Raw genomic sequence first — 16,100 nt, 5'->3', positions numbered from 1 at the left:
TAAGAAAACGTAGAACCTCGATCCTAAGCGATATAAAGATTTAAGTAAGTTAGTATAAGTTTAAGGTAGCACTTTAGTAAGTTTATCTTAACATCCTATCTCAGGGTCTGAAGTCTTCTTGCTCCAGGGCTAGATAGGAAGCATGCTATTGTATTGACTGGATATATATGTATAAATTCGTATCAGTTGCCAAATGTGTTGCTATAGCTCCACAAGGCCACTCAACCAAAAGGCTGGTCGGGGATGGCCCTTCGAAGATATGCTGGACAGGACTCTCCCATGGCTTAAAGATGAGCCCGAGCCCTCTCCTCTCTCTTCTTCTTAACTTGCCTTATACTCTTGCCGAAAGCTTCCTTCTCTTCATTGTTTAATCTGCTAGGGACCTTGCCTTTTCCGCTGCGTTCACCTTCCACTGTTTCCTCCCAAAGTTTACGGCCGAGCTCATCGGTAAGTCGGAGCACACGGCTGCTAACCGTGGCGCCATCACGACGGTTTTTGCCTTCACGTCGTGATTTGGCAATCTTCTCGGTAAAGTCCCAAAGTTTGCCTTCCGCTAGCAGCGCGCCAGTCTTGGGATCGCGAGGAGTTCGCCAGGAGGCGTCGAGCTGCACGCGCGGAGGAATTTTGGAGTCTTTTGATTTAACAACGTGGAGGAGTTGGTCTTGTTCGAAGCGTGTGTACGAGTTCTTCAGAGTTTCCTTATTGACAGCTTCAAAATACGAGAGATCACCCTGATGATAAAGTGTCTTGCCGAGCTAGATGTTTTGTGAGCACAGTGAATGATGGGAAACACGACGGCATGACCTAGTGAAACATGCGTATGAAGACTTACCAACTGTGCGCTGTTGTGTGTTTTGCCTTGTTCAATCCAGATCTCTCCATTTTGGCCTAGGGGGGGAGTAAGACCCATAAGAGAGACTGCTGCCAACCAAGTGGCCTCGATGAAAGGCCATATAAGGAAGCAGTAAAAATCGTAGTTCTCTCTTCCAGCCCTTCTCTCCTGGTCCGCAAGACCAACCATTGTGACGTTGCCCTCTGTGTCGCGGTCAATCCTAATAACGTTGTCTGCCTCCAAGCCTCGCAGAGTCCGATCAAGATTGGTGTCAAGACCCTCACTAGAAAAGATGAACTCGCCTCGGAACAGTGACGAAAGAAAGTATACTTGTTCTTTCAGCTCGTCAAACGGCATGTCTTGCATTTGGGGCCCACCTCCCCTCTTAACTCTCGAGTACATTGCTGCACTAACGAGCGCCTCGTAAATGAAGAGATGGATCGTCATGTTGCGATAAAATGATAGCTGGAAGCGGTCGACAGCATAGTATGTAGGCTCAGCAAGACCCTCGACCACGCCAACGAGATCTTTGCCAAGTACCTCAAGACCGCGTTCGATGATTTCGGTAAGAGGTGCGTTGCCAAAATGGGCCACGCGCCCACCTTTCGCACGTACACGTTCTGTGAGCCATGTAACTCGCCGTTTCAATTCCTCCTTGCCCACTCCGCGACCACGGAGTGTCAGAAGAACAGTCCCTATCAGTGCTGTAGGCATCACGACAGACACTTCGTTGATATCGCTCAGAACCTGATAGCCCATCGTGCGTAAAAGTTTCTCTCGTACTGCTCGGACCTCTGGACGTTGATGATCAGTATCGAGACCGCGCGGTACGCTGGGCAGTTTTGATAACTGGTCATCCAAGAACTTTCGTAAGCTCCAAGGCTCATGGAACCTGACATCCACGCGACCCAAGCGTAAAGAAAGGACGGAAGATCCACCGCTCAGAAAATCAGCAAGATTCTCCTTCTTCTTGGGCATTCCAAGTAGCTCGGTAACATAACCCTCCGTCTCAATAACTTTATCGTATTGCGTGCTGACAGGGCATATAATAGCATCCTTAACACGCCCGGATAAAATACTATCGAGTACAAAACTAAGAATTCCAAACTTTGGAGGTAGCAACTTCCCCGTACGGGAGCGTCCACCCTCAATGAAGCACTCGAAGTTATAGCCTTCTTGGAGTAGTGTGTCGATGTACGATTGGACTAATGTGGTGTAGAGGACATCATCACCAAACGCCCTTCGAATCCACATGGCTCCTGCATGCTGAAGGAATTCGCCCAACACTGGGATGTTCAAGTTATCCCCTGCGACCACGACAGGTAACGTAAGGCCTAAGCGGTAGCAGATGAGCTGCAGCGAGACGTAATCAACGTGCGATCGATGACTCGGTAAGAAGATGATGCTCTGTTTCTTCTTGGCTGCGACCTCAGCCACCTTGCGCAGGCGCAAAACCTCTTCACTGGAAACATGGATACCTTGATGATATGCGCGCGTCAATAGCTGAGTGGTCAGATAGTAGGCCCCACGAATAAACGCTTTGCTTTCCATCTTGCATATCATATCGTCAGTCCACTTCTCCGCCAGTTCTTGAAGACCTGACTCAATCTCGGTGAGTCGATGCGCTCGTTTGGCGCCATAGTCTTTGCTGTCCCTCGGCAGCATACCCTCGCGCTCTTCAACAGCCACGCGGTGTTCAGCAAGCCGGCTGATTCTTTGCTGAAGAAGAGGAGCCGAGAGAACCATGTTCTTCATGTTTTCCGAGAACCCGGAGTAGAAGACAGGCTGGCCAATGACACGGTCGTAGGCTCGCCATCCTTGACCAGATACATATAATGACACTTCGCGAAGGAATCTGGAAGTAGGTTTTGTCAGTTTGCGTCGATATGTTTAAGAAGGGCAATATGTGCGAGAATGGACCCGGCGACGATGAAGTAGGGCACGTTACTGGAAAGGTTCAGAGCGGAATGAGGCAAACTTGTCCATCAAGGCCTCTTCCTTTCCCTCGGGAATATTCTTGGATGGCGACTCAACATAGCCACTGGGCTGAAGGGTGACTTCATCACCCAAGATCTGAAGGTCTGGCGCTGAATTGGTCGATGCATCGACCGCGTCTTCGTTATGCGACATGGCGGATGCTGGCTTGGAGAAGGCTAAGCTTCTTGAGTAGAGCGCGAGTAATTGATAGTCAACCGCTCTTTCTCATCGCAAGAAAGTGACAGAGTCACGTCACTGTCCGAGGCAGCTTCGGCTATGATGATAAAGATTACAAGAGCATTGAATGCACTGCAGCTCATTACTATGACAAGTAAGGTATCCTGAATGGAAGATCCAAGTTGCGACAGGACGGGATTGGCCGGGTGGGGCAGGCATCATTTGACTCTACCGAGCGGCATGTGAAGGAAGGGGAAGGAGCTTGGACCGTTCATTTCCCCAGAAAATTGCCTGCACAAAGCTCGGAATCGCGGTATATTTCCGCCCAACACTTTTTCCTAGGTTGTTAAGTTTTTACATAGCATGCACAAATTAGCTATCGGCGTCACTCATCAACCATGGCCAGCGCACCACAACAGGCTACGCAGAATCTGCTGGCCAGAGCGCATTCCCCCGACAGTGTGAATCGCATATACTCGGAAAAGATCCAGCATCGCTCGCTCATCCTGCGACCAACCTCTCCTCCGCCTTCCACAATCAACGCGCGCGCCGCACGTCGAAAAGCTCGCCAAGATAAAAAGGAAAAGCAAAAGCAGCGACCCAAGCCACTATCCTCTCGAGAGAAGCGAAGCTTGGGCCTTCATGACATACCTAAGGATGGCCAAAAATACCACATCTATGAGCCTCTGAGTCAAATGTGGCTTGGATATGCTCGAGAGCTACTTGGGAACGATCTTTCTACTGGAGGGCCCAGTGCAGCGGCGAAACTAGCCAGCGCCGAGTTTCATGGTGCTCCTATTCAAGTTGTTCGAAGCCATTGCCCGAGTCGGGTCGGCATTCAAGGTGTTGTCGTCCGCGACCGCAAGTTTGTCTTCGAGATTATAACCAAGAAAAGAGGAGTGAAAGTTGTTCCCAAGGAAGGCACTATTTTTCGAGTCGAAATAACGATTAATGATGGAGCCTCTGATGGTGAGAGCGGACAAAACAAAAAATTTGCTTGCGAGGTTCTCGGAGATCAGATGATGTTGAGGGCAGCAGATCGCGCCAACAAGAAGTTTAAAGCACACTTTCTGTCAAATATTTGAGCGCCTTCCAGGATCGAGATTATACGTTACCGACAAGGCCATGCAGGGGGTTATGGATGACATCGTTGCCTCTTATGCTCATAGAGCATTCGAATCAACACAAATCAATCGGGCGATGGCAAAAGTATCCTTAATTGGGTACTGACGCATTCAGGTGGGCGTGGTGTTACCACCTACTCTTACTATGTGAAAGACTGTGTGCCCATCCTACACATGGAGTTTTGCCAAACGCATGCGTCTCGCTTTGCAGGCGTCATGATACCACGTCCATAAGGGGACAGTGAGCGTCAAGGTTCAAGATACACAATGTTAGTATCAACTGGGGTGTGATATTTACGCCTCAGTATCTCAAGTTTTTATTGGGTGTAGCAAACCACAACAGCTATGCTGGAACTTACAAATCTGTATTTGCTTGTATCGCCAACACCAGCGTTAACCGCAGTTGTACAACGAGGGTTCAGATACAACACCATGAAGAGTACGCTGAATAGTATTTAGTGATCAACACTCATCAATAGTTCTCATTGGAGGGTGAGTGCAGCCAGATGTCTCGGGGAGAAAGGTTAGAAGGTGCAAGCTGACACAAATAGTTTTGAATGGACTTAATGGCACCGCAAAATGCGGATTATCTGCAAGTTATAGTTTAGCACCTCACTCAATGGCCTTTAATGGAGCCATGATGTGAAATCATCGTCTCGACGTAGAGATAGCCTTTGAGTACCAGGTCAGACGAGGCAGACTCAGAAAGTTAACCTATCGCCACGCCTCGAGCGGGGGATGAAGAAATTAGTTCATACCTAACGCTATAACTAGGCAAATGTTATTACGGGGATTTACAATACAAAAATGCGTTGGAATATACAATGATCAGGGCCGACGAATTATTTACAAGTTTCAATTGGCTTACGGTGATCGTATCACATTTCAAATATGAAGAAGTTTCATACTGTTTTGTTCTTGATATAGTATCCTTCTCTTTACCCCTCCAGCTAAGGCGTCTGTCTACATATAGCTGAGCATTGTGTCTTGTGGCGTGCATACTTGGCAAAGGCTATAGCCCATATTCGGGTTTCAAGTTCTGATTCATGGGGAGGTAGAACGCGTCGCGCTTTTTAACGTGTTGCGTGTGACGTGCCGCATTTAAGAATGTCATACAGTCCCTTAATGTGTAACGACACGTGACCCTTCGTGGTCCTACGGTTCCATGAGATACCTTGAGGTACCATTTTTCGATGGTAAAGTGCTAGCTCTTTGCCACATTGAATAGACGAATAGCCCAATTTTCAAATCGGTGTCCGTACCGAGGTTAGATATTGATCGATGCATCGAATAGAATCCCCTGACCCATGCGGCTGGTAGCCAATAGTCTGGTATCTAGTTCGACCAGTTCCCCGATCAAGCCCTGATGACAAAATGTCAAAACTCGAAGTGGACAGTTTCCAATGGCTTTCTGCAGTTTGTCCCCATTTTCGTTTAGGATCCAGCCCTGAAATTCAATATGCTGGTATGCTAGCAGTACATGCCGGTAAATTCTCGGCCGTAGTCCTGTGTAGCTGCCACTCTGAGTTCTTAGAGCGGGCTGTAACAACTAACCCCACTAATCACAAGCTGCCAGTTAGGTGGCTAGATGACCAGGACAGTGCTATTTGATGAACCCACCAGTAAGCTGTAACCTGAGGGATAGTGTATGGCCACTTGTAAACTTTGGTACCTCACTATCTGATAAATGGTTCCCCAAAACCCTTCCACTCGATTTTTTTTCGTTGCCCCGTTTAAAGGTCACTCAAACCACAGCGTTTACATCACCACCGCAACATCACACGAAACCCTCTTCTTGTCGGATCCTCGAAAAAAGAAACATCAATCTACCAAGCCTTCACGTCGCGCTCCCCCGCCGATCACAACAATTAACACTATCGTTTACGATATCGCATACCGCATCGCCCTCCGCCTTTGTCTCTGGACCATCGCTTCAAGCAGCGTTTTGTGCTCCCGTATCCTTACCTTTAACTAAAGCTTTTTGCATTACTGTTGCGCGTTCGCTACAGCAATTTTGTCAACAAGCCTTTTTTTAGCCACAGTACAGCTTCAGGTCACCACCCCTCAGTTGTCACTTGTATCATCCATACCGAATCGACCTACCATCGACATTCGCGCCCTCGGCCTTGAACGACAAAGACGTTTCACACTCACTACCGTCCTTCCGAACTGTTAATCAATATGCCGACCAATCTTCCCTCGAGCTTTGCCTCGGCTGCCGCTGGCCAAAACGCCAATTCCAGGGGAGGAAGAGCTGATGGAAGAGGAGCTACTTCTGGAGATTGGTTAGTACTCACCTTACTTACCACTGAACTGCTTTGTTCCCCCTGTGGTTTTTCAGCAAAGACAATGGCTTTTTCGAAATCCTCCTTTGGCCTTGAGTAGCTGGGCCTGGTATCGTGGTGGATGTTGTGCTGTATACCGTGTCCCCCAGATGCCCCGCGTGTAGCCCGTGGTTGTGGTGTGCAATGCCCTGTATGCTGCACAGCGCTTGGCTTGTTTGTCGCGATGGGCGCTTGAGAATCTCGGGGCATCTTCTGCCCTGGTTTCAATAATATGGAGTGTGCTTGTCTTGGTTTTAGTGAACCGTATGCCAGTGTGAACATCTCAAAATCGCCTCTTGCAGTTGCACGACCCGCCACAACTTGTCATGCATTCTCCACAAACTACAGATTGGTTTTCACGAACTGTCACTAATTATGTCTCAGGGCAAGGAGAGATGGCCGTTCTACCAATGGAACTCTTACCTTCCGACGATCATCTACAACTCCCTTGGGTCAGCCTTCTTCGCAGCCGCCGCCCTCGACGGATCACGCAGTTCAGCACCCCACCGCCGAAAGCCCTGTGTCTGTGTCCCCATCGACATATGAGCTGCCACCAGCGCGGTACACCAAAGAGGACCTGTTAGAGATGTACCGTCCACAAAGGTTAGCCGACGACCCAACTCGTCTATTTGCCACGGGGTGGAATCCTGGCCAAATCAATGGACATACTCCTAGAGGCTGGGGTAAAAGCAACGACAATCATATTCCACAGGAACCTGGCGCGTGCTGGGATGATTCTGGAGATTCAACTCCAATGGGACTGCAGGATATGTCGTTGGAGGAGAAGGAGGTGCGCCGGCCCCCGCACTGTCGCTGGTGTTCAAAGTTTGTGCTAACCACTAGTAGGCTTTCAATGAGATAAACTCGCCGCTTAAACCTCCGACCCAAAACAAAGACGCCCACCAAGGTGGCGCAAATGGACGTAAAGCATCCTTATCCCAGGGCACTTCCAATACTTTCGGCGTCAGTTCACCTTCGTCAGCTACACGACCCGGGACTCGACGACGTGAGACTATCGAATCCAATCCCTTTGGTGGAAGTGCTTTAGCATCTCCCACTGCTAATCGCTTCTCTCGTGACGATCCCTCTTACTGGTTTCAGCGCAGCAAAACCGATCTCAAAGAAGCTGAAGCCGACGAGTCCGATAGTGAGGCCGTTCTCCGTGACGCTCCTGGAAAACTCCCTCCTTTTGGAAATCTGATGCGTTCCAATACGGGCGGTATTGGGGGTACCAATCCCATCTGGCCACCCTCCAACCAGACGACACCTGGTGTAGGAGCTTTTGGTAATTTTGCACTGCCGACTTCGCCCGCCGTTGGTGACAAACGTGTTGGGGGTGCTGCTAGTGGGAGCAGGTTGGCTCATCTCATTCCCAAGGACAGCTCAGATAACCTCAGTGGCAAGGCAGCTGAGGGTCAAAACCCTCTCAACCAGCAATCTTGGCGGTCTCGTCCTCGAACCGATACCGATCCATTTGGTGATGATACCCTATCAGGAAGCGCGGTTCTTGGCGGAGCTCAGGATACTGACGCTGGTGGGATGTCTCAGCAAGCAACCCGAGCAGGGACCCTAGGTACTCCAGTCAAGGGATCCGCCGGCGACTTCGGCATGGCAGGCCTGAATTTCAGATCCCATGGGGATGAAGGCCCTATCAGCCCCTCCGAGACTAATCCCTACCGCAGTCCTCCTGCTGAGCGACAAGGCCATGATGAGAACGATGCCAATGACGACAAGACTCACGGTGCAAGCCTTCACGATGGCCCTGCGAACTTCGGCTCGATCGGTCGTGGCTTTGGTGGTTATGATGGAGGTGATCGTAGTCAGACCTCGAGCGTTGGCGCCAAGGCCTACCCTTCTTTGAACACTTTATCAGGCTGGCCTGCTTCTGGTAATCCTGCAATTGGCACTCCGGATCGTGAGCGACCTAATCTAGGTGCTGCATTTGGTGCATCGCTTTTTAGCCCTTTGGGTGACCTCCAGTCGCCTGGACTGTCCAACCTAAACAATGTCTTTGGACCTGCCGGCGCCGGTGGTCTTGGGACAGGAAGCATAGGCCGCGGCAGCAAGATGGGCTCTCTTTTCCCTCCCGCAATGCAGGCACAGATGCAGAGTCATGAGCATAATAGTCTCTCCGATTCTTTGCCCGACCTACGTCAGAGCAACCCTCTCGGCGCTATTGGCCGAACAAACTTTGGCGTACCGCTTCGCGAGGGCGACAGTCCCATGCGAGCTAATCGCGGTGTGTTTGGGGCACTTTTCCCAGGCCCTGAAACTTCCCCAGCACAAGGTATCTTTAGCACTGGGGAACCCAGTCATCCCACCACCACCGCAACTGCTCCTCAATCCCTTACTCCCGTTGGCGGTGGTCTGCCATTTGGTGGCGGGCAAGGCGGCACTGAGCCTCCTACAACTCAGGCCCAACGCACAATGGTCATGCCTGATCGCATGAGATGGGTATATCTTGATCCTTCTGGACATGTCCAGGGGCCCTTCACAGGACTTGAGATGAATGATTGGTACAAGGCGAACTTCTTCACCCCTGACCTCCGTGTAAAGAAAGTCGAGGATCAGGAATTCGAACCCCTAGGTCAGCTCATCCGACGTATAGGGAACTCTAGAGAGCCATTCTTGGTTCCTCAGATTGGTATTCCTCATGGTCCCCCTACCCAAGCTGGACCTTTCTCTCCCCAGGGAAACAGTGGAGTGGTCCCTCCCTTAAGTGGTGTGTTCCCTAGCTTTGGACGCACTCTTACGGCTGAAGAACAGAACAATTTGGAAAGACGTAAGCAAGAAGAGCAGTATCTCATGGTACAGCAGCGCGAGTTTGTGATGCGAGCTCAAGCTATGTCTAAGTTCCCTCTCCCTGGCCCAATGCTCCAGCATCACTCCAGTGCGCACAGCTTGCAGAGCCAGCCAAGCTTTGGTAGCATTTCGTCCCCAAACCCCATCGGAATGCCTCACCAGCAGCCCATCGGTGCTATGCCACCTTCCGGAGCTTTTTTTGATGGAACTGGACCAGTTGGTAGTCAAGCAGCCATGCCATCGGGTTCGGGAAACGGAGACCCCTTCAGAGATGATGACCTAAACAATCTCACAAATAACGAACGCCAGGTACTTGCTGGCCTGCAAGGCTCTGGTGCTCCACAGCCTATTGGCGCCCCTGCCACTGATGCGGCACGCGCTGGTCTTCCAGACACCGATAACCTGGAGCAAGATCCCGAGGGGTTCAAGGAGCGCCTTCAAGAGTTCGAGGCCTACCGAGCGCAGTTCGAAGCTGAAAAGTCGGCCAAGGATAGCGAGGGCAACGGTGAGGAACCAATTGAGGAGCCCTCCCCTGCCTCTGAGGTAGCCACTGAAGAAACCCAACGGCCCATAGAGGCCCCGGCTCTAACTGGTAAGGCTGCTCGAGCTGCCAGGAAGAAGGCAGCTGAGGATGCCTTGTCTCTGACTCAACAGGTCCAGAAGACTCAGGCTGCTGCTGCTGCCGCCGCCGCTCAGCCAGTAGAGCCCGATATGCCCATGCCTTTCCCTCCCCCTGCGTCCACTGGCACTCCACTTCCCGCTCCGACAGCTCAGCGTGCTCGTTCAAACCTACCTGAGCAGTATAACCGTTCTCAGACCGGAACTCCTGACAGCGTATCAATCAATGCTCAGCCACCACCCCTGGCTCCTTGGGCCAAAGACCACGGCGCTGAAGGACACAAGGGGCCCAGTCTGAAGGAGATTCAGGAAGCTGAGGCACGAAAGGCTGCAAAGGCTGAGGAGGCTGCTGCTGCCCAGCGGAAGGTTATTCTTGAGCAAGAGGCTGCGGCGCTCAGAGAGAAAACTGCTGCCGTTGCCAATGCTGGCCTGCCTGCTACTAGCACTTGGGGTCATGGCTCGCCTGCTCCTTCTGCCAGCCCTTGGTCCAAGCCCGGACCCTCCAAAACCACATCTACTTCTACCCCCTCAGTTTCAGCCTCCAGCAAGAAGACCCTCGCTGAGATCCAACGTGAGGAGGAGCTTCGAAAGCAGAAGGCAAGCCAGCAGGTTAGCTCACAAGCCGGAACGCCGACCAGCGTATCAAAGAGTTATGCCAACCTCGCTGGAAAACCTGGCCAGTCTACACTCACTAATGCTGCATCTGCGGCGGCTGCGGCGGCCACGCCACCCCCTGGAAGTGGCTGGGCAACCGTTGGTGCTGGTGGCAAGATCAAGGCACCCGTTGGCCCCTCGCCTCAAGGTCGATCTGTCAGTGGAACAACTATCAAGCCTATGACCTCTCCTGTGAGGTCTGTTTCTAAGCCAGCTGCACCAACTAACGGCAAGGCTGAGGGCGGCAACACTGCTATGGAGGAGTTCAATAAGTGGGTGAACCGGGAGCTCTCCCGGGGCATCACTGGTGCTATTGATAGTAAGTCGCTTTGACAAGTACAGAATGATTATTATTTGACTTGAACTAACCAAATCCTCTAGTTCCCACCTTTCAAGCTGCCCTCGATGTGTTGCCCCTCGACACTGGTTTGATTGCTGATGCTGTTTACTCCAACTCAACCACCATGGACGGCCGTCATTTTGCCGAAGAGTTTGTTCGCCGTAAGAAGCTCGCTGAGCGTGGAGTAGTCGAAAAGCAGCCCGACAACAAGGGAGGAAATGGGGGCGGTTGGAGCGAAGTTGCCAAGAAGGGAAGCTCCAGCAGTGCTGCTGCAGTCGCTACTAGTCCTCGCGATGATGCCAGCATGCAGGCCGCGGGATTCAAGGTCGTGCCAGGCCGAAAGAAGGGCAAGAAATAGACGACAGAATCTGTGTGTTCTGAATCTTGTCGACTGAAGATGGCGATACTTTCCCTGGTTGAAATAGGCTGTTCTGTCTGGTATCTGGATAGAATATTCTGCAAGCCAGGACAAGACGTACCGCGGAACTTTGAGTTTGAAGGGCACGAGATAATGTATGACGGAAAAGAAAGAAGAAAAACTGTTCATGACATGGATGCTGGAGCTGGGCTGGAGAAATATCTTGTTTAAGTTCTTCGACTTTCCTTCGACTACAAGTTATTGATTAGTGTGTAGGAGATTAGCTCAAGCCTCATGAAGCGTTGTTGATGATCCCAAACCTCCCATGCTTGTCACCTTGTGAAGCTTTCCAGTGATTGCGAGTCTTTTGCTGTGTCCAATTAACAATTCGCCCGGGGAAAACCAGAACCAAAGAACCAGTTTGAAGCCATTTCATTCCCAGCCTTTTCTATAATTCATTTTACTCTTTTCTATCATGATCGACATTTGACCTAGCTAGGTCTTTTTCGTACCCAAATTCTATCTTCAGGAGGAAATTCTTAGTCCTTCCATCAAAGTCTCAAGGGTTTTCCAACCCTCGCTTCCCTCCCATCTCTCCTTTCCTCGGCCCATTACACTCCTTACAGCGCTTCTTGCCTTACCCTTCCATTTACTGCCGATGGAATCAACTGAAGGACCCCAGTTTTCAAACACAGACACCAGCTCGTCAGTTCTCTGCACAACTATAGTCCATGCACCCTCATCAACAGTCCAGTCTCGCGCCTCGTCGGCTGTCGTGGCTGCTGCTCCAGGTAGAAGACCACTGCCAGAGGATCCTACAGCTGCACGCCAAGCTCGCTCTGCTGCATCAATAGCGCCTGCGTAGTCCCTTTTCCAAGCGCGCAGGCGTGAGACCAGGGTCCAGAGTTCAGAGCGCTGTGTGATGAGGGGGACGACTTCCTCTTCAAATAGTCGCATCACCAATCGTTCTGGTGTGCCACGGGGAGGCTCGTAGACACCTGAATCTGAAGGCTTTTCCACAGAGAGCACGGCGTCTTGAAGCAACGCCCCGAGAACATCCGCATCGAGAGCGTCTTCTGACTTGCGGATTTGGATAATGTGCTTCAGAGCGAGAATCATGTCGGGAATAGCAGGTGGCTGCACACGCGAAGCCAGTGTGAGTACGTTATCCCAGATTCGCCAGTTATCATGGGCGATGGAAGCACCTCTCTTGTAGGCCGCCAGGGACTGGGCCAGAAGAGTAGCTGGGTCACGATCTGAAGGCTTAGACGCAGCGGTGAGAGCAACATCATCCTCTTCGTCCTCTGCAGGGACAGGCACAGGGGCTTCTGATACGAGAGCATGGTTGTTCTTGGCCTCGGCAACAACCTCGCAGTAAAGACTCCAGAGAGCACTTCCCAGGTTACTCCAGGTTCGGGCATCTTCACCTCCAGCTGTGTCGCTTGCAGATCCAATAGAACGATTGAATGCCTCAGCGGCATCGCTGAACTGCGCAAGTCGCAAGCTGATATCTCCAAGACGACTCCACATCTCGGGACTCAAACGGTTGACAGCTGTCGCCTTCCTGTAGGCCTCACGGGCCTTCTCCCATTCCTTGTTCTGCAGGTAGTATTCTCCGAGCGACTTTTGAGCTCTGGCATATCGGTGCTTGGAGATTTCCCACGCACGCTCATAATAGGACGGTTCGTTTTCAATGTCACCTAGGATACAGAAGAGTCGGGGAGCGTTGGGTGGAGGAGGATCGCGCTCAGGGCCAGAGAAATCTGCGGCCTTGAGAAGTGTGACATCCTCACCTATATCCTCATCATCAGGGTCTGAAGGTGATGCTTTGTCACCAGTGCGGTGGAACAGCCTCCAGCGAAGAATTCCCTTGGCCTTCGCCTCACCACCACTGCCACGACCATCTTCATCCTCTGACGCAGCGGCGCTGGCAAGGCAGAGTGCAACTTCAGCCCATAATCGGAGGCGCTTGAAAATTTCGAGAGCAGAAGCTAAAGAGCCGATACCGGCCCAGGCGTAGGCCAATTCAGACTCTAGATGCCATCGTGGAGGTGAGCAGATAGCGTGAATGTACTCAAGACGTACCTGAGCTGGTGCAGACTCAGAGGCCTTAGGCGCAGGCAGGAAAGATGTTGGCTTGGGCTGAACAGGCGCAGAAACTTCGTCAGGGCTAATGATTTGGATAGCTGGAGCGCCTGTCTCCGAGTTTTGCTCCTTTGCCTCGGCTTTTTGTTGGGCTTCGGCTGTGGTATCAGTGAGTACTTGGTCTGCCACAGCCTGAAGCTGAAGAACACCTCGCTCAACCGTTCGGCTGCGGTGGACCTCGATTCTGGATCGGACCAGCAATGCCTGAGTGTATATTTGCCAGTTCGTAGACTTGTCTCCGATGACTCTCACTGCGTAGGGAAGCACCTCTGCCGAAGTGAGGGTATCAATAGGCGAGAAAGCATCCTTCAACGTAGCCTCAGTGAGGAGAATGATCTGGTCGAGAGGCGAGAGTTGAGGCTGGTCGTCAGGTGAGAGATCAGCCAGGGCAGCGGGAAGGGAGGCCCTCTTATCGTTTCCGTTCGTTTCTCTGGTAAACTGAATTTCCTCGTGTAGAGTGTCATCATTAAGCTGAAGAGCATCCGGCTTGGCTTCCTCTTCAGCATCGTCCACTCGCTGCTCAGAACCGCTCTTGGCCAAAACGACAAGCTGGCTGATGCTGTTCTCTTGGAACTTGGTTCTTTTTCCAAGGGCACCTGAGAGTGCATACTCTAGGCCGCTTGTTTGTGAGGCCTCCTTGATAGCTTCCTTGGCCTTGTCGTCGCGACCGAGTAGAATGTAGTTGTTGGCCGCTTCGACGAGGAACTGCACTTTATCATCGCGACTCCAGCCATCATCACCTGATGCCCAGACCTCCTCTCCGAGGATCTTGGACCTCACATTGTCGATTCCGTCCAGAATCTGGGAAGCCAACGTTGGCACGTCGCTCCACTGGGAGCTTCGAGCAAAGTTGGATCCATGTCCAAGAGTGGGCTGGGTCAGGAGCTTGTAGTGCCAGATGTTAACTCGAAGCTGTGTCCAAGCAACACTGCTCTTGATTGGCTTTTCCTCAGAAGGTATTTCCACTACGTCATTGGCGACTTGACATAGCTCCTGCGTGATGATGTATTTTGCTAGGGCGAAGAGTTCCAGGTGAGGGATGTAGGCATATGGTGAGACGCCGTCAACCTCAAGATAGCTGAGGCAAGCCTTGTGGAGATGAGCGTGGCTCTTTTTTGCATCATCCGACTGCTGGCTAGCCCATGCCTTGGTAAAAAGAGTGCTTAGAGCCGCTGACTCCGGAAGAACAGGACCAGTGACGTTGACTTGAAGGAAGGCGTTCAAGGCAGCAAGACCAACGGCCAGAGCTTGGGGAATATCTGTGTCTGTAGCAGGTTGAATCTTGACATCAGGTCCGGATGTCAACCGAGTAATGAGAGCTTGTATCAGAGCCCCGGCCACCGGAGCTGGGTCCGATACGGAGCCGGAGGTAGAGTTCGGGGCGGGTTGTGACTCGGCACCGGGGCCCTTCGAGAGAATGATAGAGGCATAACGCCCACTGCGCAAAGCGCTACCGCATTCGCCCAAACTGCCCATAGCTATATGTGTAGGGAGTTATTCTCAAGACAATATTTTATTTTGCCTTAGTTGACCAAAAACCGACGCCAGTTGGGTGTCAACGTTATGGCGTTGAAAAGGCAGGGTTAGGTCTTGGCCCCAGCCTCGCACTGCACTGCACTGATGATCTCTCTGCTCTTCTGATATGTGGAATAGGCGAGAATAAAAGTGCAGCAACTCTGAGAGTGTACATAGACCGTAGGAGATGTTCTGGACTTATTCCTCCGTTGGTATAATTTTTGGTGAATGGTGATAGAGTTGTGCCTGGTGTTTACTAATACAGCCAGTCATGGGCTTCTATTGACTTCGCCGTTTAGTTTTTTTTTTTTCTCACTTCTCCGCACCGCTCGCTGCCCCTCATCGGCCGGCCACCGAGAACGACGGAGTTTTCCCCCCACCAAAGAGTCTCCGTCCCGGCCGAACTGTTAACGGCCCCTAATCGAAATGATCCTCTATGGCTGCATCTTTGACAGGTATATACATAGTAGTATGGGTCTGATTGACAGTATGCTATATTTAATAGCAGTTCTATATTTTGTAGTGATCGACGTGTAGCTTTTTTATATTATGCCAAAAATAAGCATAGATATATAGATATATCGATTTGCTCCCAAGACTGAACTGAGCCCTGGAGAAACTCAGGCCAAGAAGGCTCGTCTGTCTTGGGATTTCAAGAATTTGGAGAACAACGCTTCTCTTCGCCTAAGCTAAATCTCTTCGTAAAAAGCTTACGTATCGTGTGGTGGTGGCACATATAGCCTTGGTCTTTAAGGATGGATGGCACGGCTATCGAAAGATTGGCAGCTTGGCTCAAACATGCCATGACCTCCGAGTTCTAGAAATGACTTCTTTCCTTGGCCTGTCTCATCTGGCATCATCATGTTCAACAAATGAAGAAATTTCACTCAACGGCTCAATCGAACCGATGGAGAGCGTCAAGAACCGATACGATGTTTTCTGATGTTGTGGATACCCTCATCAACCGTCGTCAGACGTGCTCAGTAGCTTCAACTGGCTTACCAGGTTTACGGTCGAATCACGTCTTATACAGCCAAGCGTCTTCTCGTTTTGCTACATACGTTTAATAAGGAACGTCAGGGTCCGTTGCAGCCGACAGGGCTCCTTGTCCGTTTCCATCAGCCATTCCCACTTTTCAGTCCCTGATCTAGACCCTATCAATGCAATTAGACCGCAACTAGACAGAGTTGGGGAAAGCCACGCGCCTCCCTCCAAGACGTTTAGAACGGGGGTC

The 16,100-nt window shown here is 51.2% G+C and overlaps 4 protein-coding genes across 5 annotated transcripts; 2 read left to right on the top strand and 2 right to left on the bottom strand.

Moving 5' to 3' along the window:
* Positions 1-54: 54 nt before the first annotated feature.
* FOIG_04223 (acetyltransferase) lies at positions 55-3,248 on the bottom strand. Of its 2 annotated transcripts, XM_031202359.1 has the most exons (3): positions 2,781-3,248; positions 833-2,687; positions 55-755 (listed from the first exon to the last, which is right to left on the bottom strand). In XM_031202359.1, exons 1-3 carry the CDS (start codon positions 2,960-2,962, stop codon positions 285-287), a joined length of 2,508 nt encoding a protein of 835 aa, XP_031067806.1. In that variant the 5' UTR covers positions 2,963-3,248; the 3' UTR covers positions 55-284. The 2 variants fall into 2 exon arrangements, with proteins under 2 accessions (XP_031067806.1, XP_031067807.1); XM_031202360.1 differs by having other exon boundaries at positions 833-3,248.
* A 70-nt stretch (positions 3,249-3,318) lies between these two features.
* FOIG_04222 (ribonuclease P protein subunit POP4) lies at positions 3,319-5,171 on the top strand. The gene has a single exon (XM_031202358.1). The coding sequence runs from the start codon at positions 3,385-3,387 to the stop codon at positions 4,069-4,071; it is 687 nt and encodes a 228-aa protein (XP_031067805.1). The 5' UTR covers positions 3,319-3,384; the 3' UTR covers positions 4,072-5,171.
* A 602-nt stretch (positions 5,172-5,773) lies between these two features.
* Positions 5,774-11,560, top strand: FOIG_04221 (uncharacterized protein). Its single transcript, XM_031202357.1, has 4 exons — positions 5,774-6,395; positions 6,819-7,224; positions 7,281-10,827; positions 10,890-11,560. The coding sequence occupies exons 1-4, from the start codon at positions 6,292-6,294 to the stop codon at positions 11,204-11,206; spliced, it is 4,374 nt and encodes a 1,457-aa protein (XP_031067804.1). The 5' UTR covers positions 5,774-6,291; the 3' UTR covers positions 11,207-11,560.
* On the bottom strand, positions 11,541-15,127 carry FOIG_04220 (uncharacterized protein). The gene has a single exon (XM_031202356.1). The coding sequence runs from the start codon at positions 14,825-14,827 to the stop codon at positions 11,732-11,734; it is 3,096 nt and encodes a 1,031-aa protein (XP_031067803.1). The 5' UTR covers positions 14,828-15,127; the 3' UTR covers positions 11,541-11,731.
* Positions 15,128-16,100: the final 973 nt, after the last annotated feature.

The sequence above is a fragment of the Fusarium odoratissimum genome, assembly GCF_000260195.1.
Source record: "Fusarium odoratissimum NRRL 54006 unplaced genomic scaffold supercont1.5, whole genome shotgun sequence".
Lineage (NCBI taxonomy): Eukaryota > Fungi > Ascomycota > Sordariomycetes > Hypocreales > Nectriaceae > Fusarium > Fusarium odoratissimum.
The sequence above is the reverse complement of the archived record's forward strand: the minus strand, read 5'-3'. Positions and strand labels throughout refer to the sequence as shown.